Consider the following 999-nt stretch of genomic DNA (forward strand, 5'->3'; position numbering starts at 1 on the left):
AAGCAACATTTCGTGATCGTCATCCTCCTCCTCCTCCTTCTCGGCTGCCGCCAAAACATGGCGGCGACGATCCAATCGGTTACCAGAATCACGCTTATCGTTGATCCAGTTACAGAAGGCGGCGATTTGCTTGCTCTTTGCCCTGAACCTGCCTACTCCGGCAACGCCGGCGCCGGCAAAGAGGTCAGAAACAGCCGAGTGTTTGCCCGAGGGAAAAACGACGACGTCTTTGGAGTGAGGAGCAGTAGTAACAGGTGTGTCAGTTGCAGTAGTAGTAGTCGTTGAAGACACGACGTCGTTTTCAGTGCCAAAATTATTATCATTATCAGGTGATTTGACAGAGTTGACGAGTCTCTTCTTCTCGTGATTCAATCTCTGCCTCGCAGATTCATCCAACCCTCTCTCTGGAAATTGCCTAGGGAAAATGTAAGTTGCTCTATGAGGCATTTTTTTTGCCTTTTTTTTCTTTTTCTCCTTTTCTTGTTTGTTTCTTTATTATTCACTCGCAAACCGTGAACTCACTTTTTTCTCCTTTCTTTTCTATTTTAACCACCCACCCACACGAAGATCCTTACGCACCTACGACAATCACAGTTGTAAATATCGCTGCTTTTGAAGATGATGCACGGATTTGTCCCGTGCAAACCACTGTTCTCTGAAATCGTCGTCGTGTTGTTTGTGGTGGTGGTCGTCGTTCTCTTGTTCCCTCAAACTATAACATGCACATAACATACGTAAACGTTGTTAAGCTGCAACATATATCATTATAAATACTAATCTTATAGAAATTTCACTTTAAAATGAAGCACCTGCAAATTTATGGTTCAACGCTGCGTGCAAACAGAAACTTAATGGATGACGGGGTTTCAGTTATGAGGCAATTGATGACCTTTCGTAGAACCCAAGAGGGAAAGCTTAGAGTGGAAGTTTATGTAGTACTATAAATAAATAAATAAATAAATAATAAAGAATATTAGCAAAAAACAAAAAATCCACCAA

At 41.9% G+C, this 999-nt stretch overlaps 1 protein-coding gene across 1 annotated transcript in view; it reads right to left on the bottom strand.

Annotated features, from left to right (window-relative positions):
• LOC107459349 (serine/threonine-protein kinase CTR1) overlaps positions 1–999 on the bottom strand; it is a 6,315-nt gene extending 5,316 nt beyond the window's left edge. The window contains 2 exon segments of the mRNA XM_016077576.3: positions 2–712; positions 810–999. Of these exon segments, the coding sequence (XP_015933062.2) occupies positions 2–447 (446 nt within the window). The 5' untranslated portion in view covers positions 448–712; positions 810–999.

Source organism: Arachis duranensis, chromosome 7, assembly GCF_000817695.3.
Source record: "Arachis duranensis cultivar V14167 chromosome 7, aradu.V14167.gnm2.J7QH, whole genome shotgun sequence".
NCBI classification, from domain to species: domain Eukaryota; kingdom Viridiplantae; phylum Streptophyta; class Magnoliopsida; order Fabales; family Fabaceae; genus Arachis; species Arachis duranensis.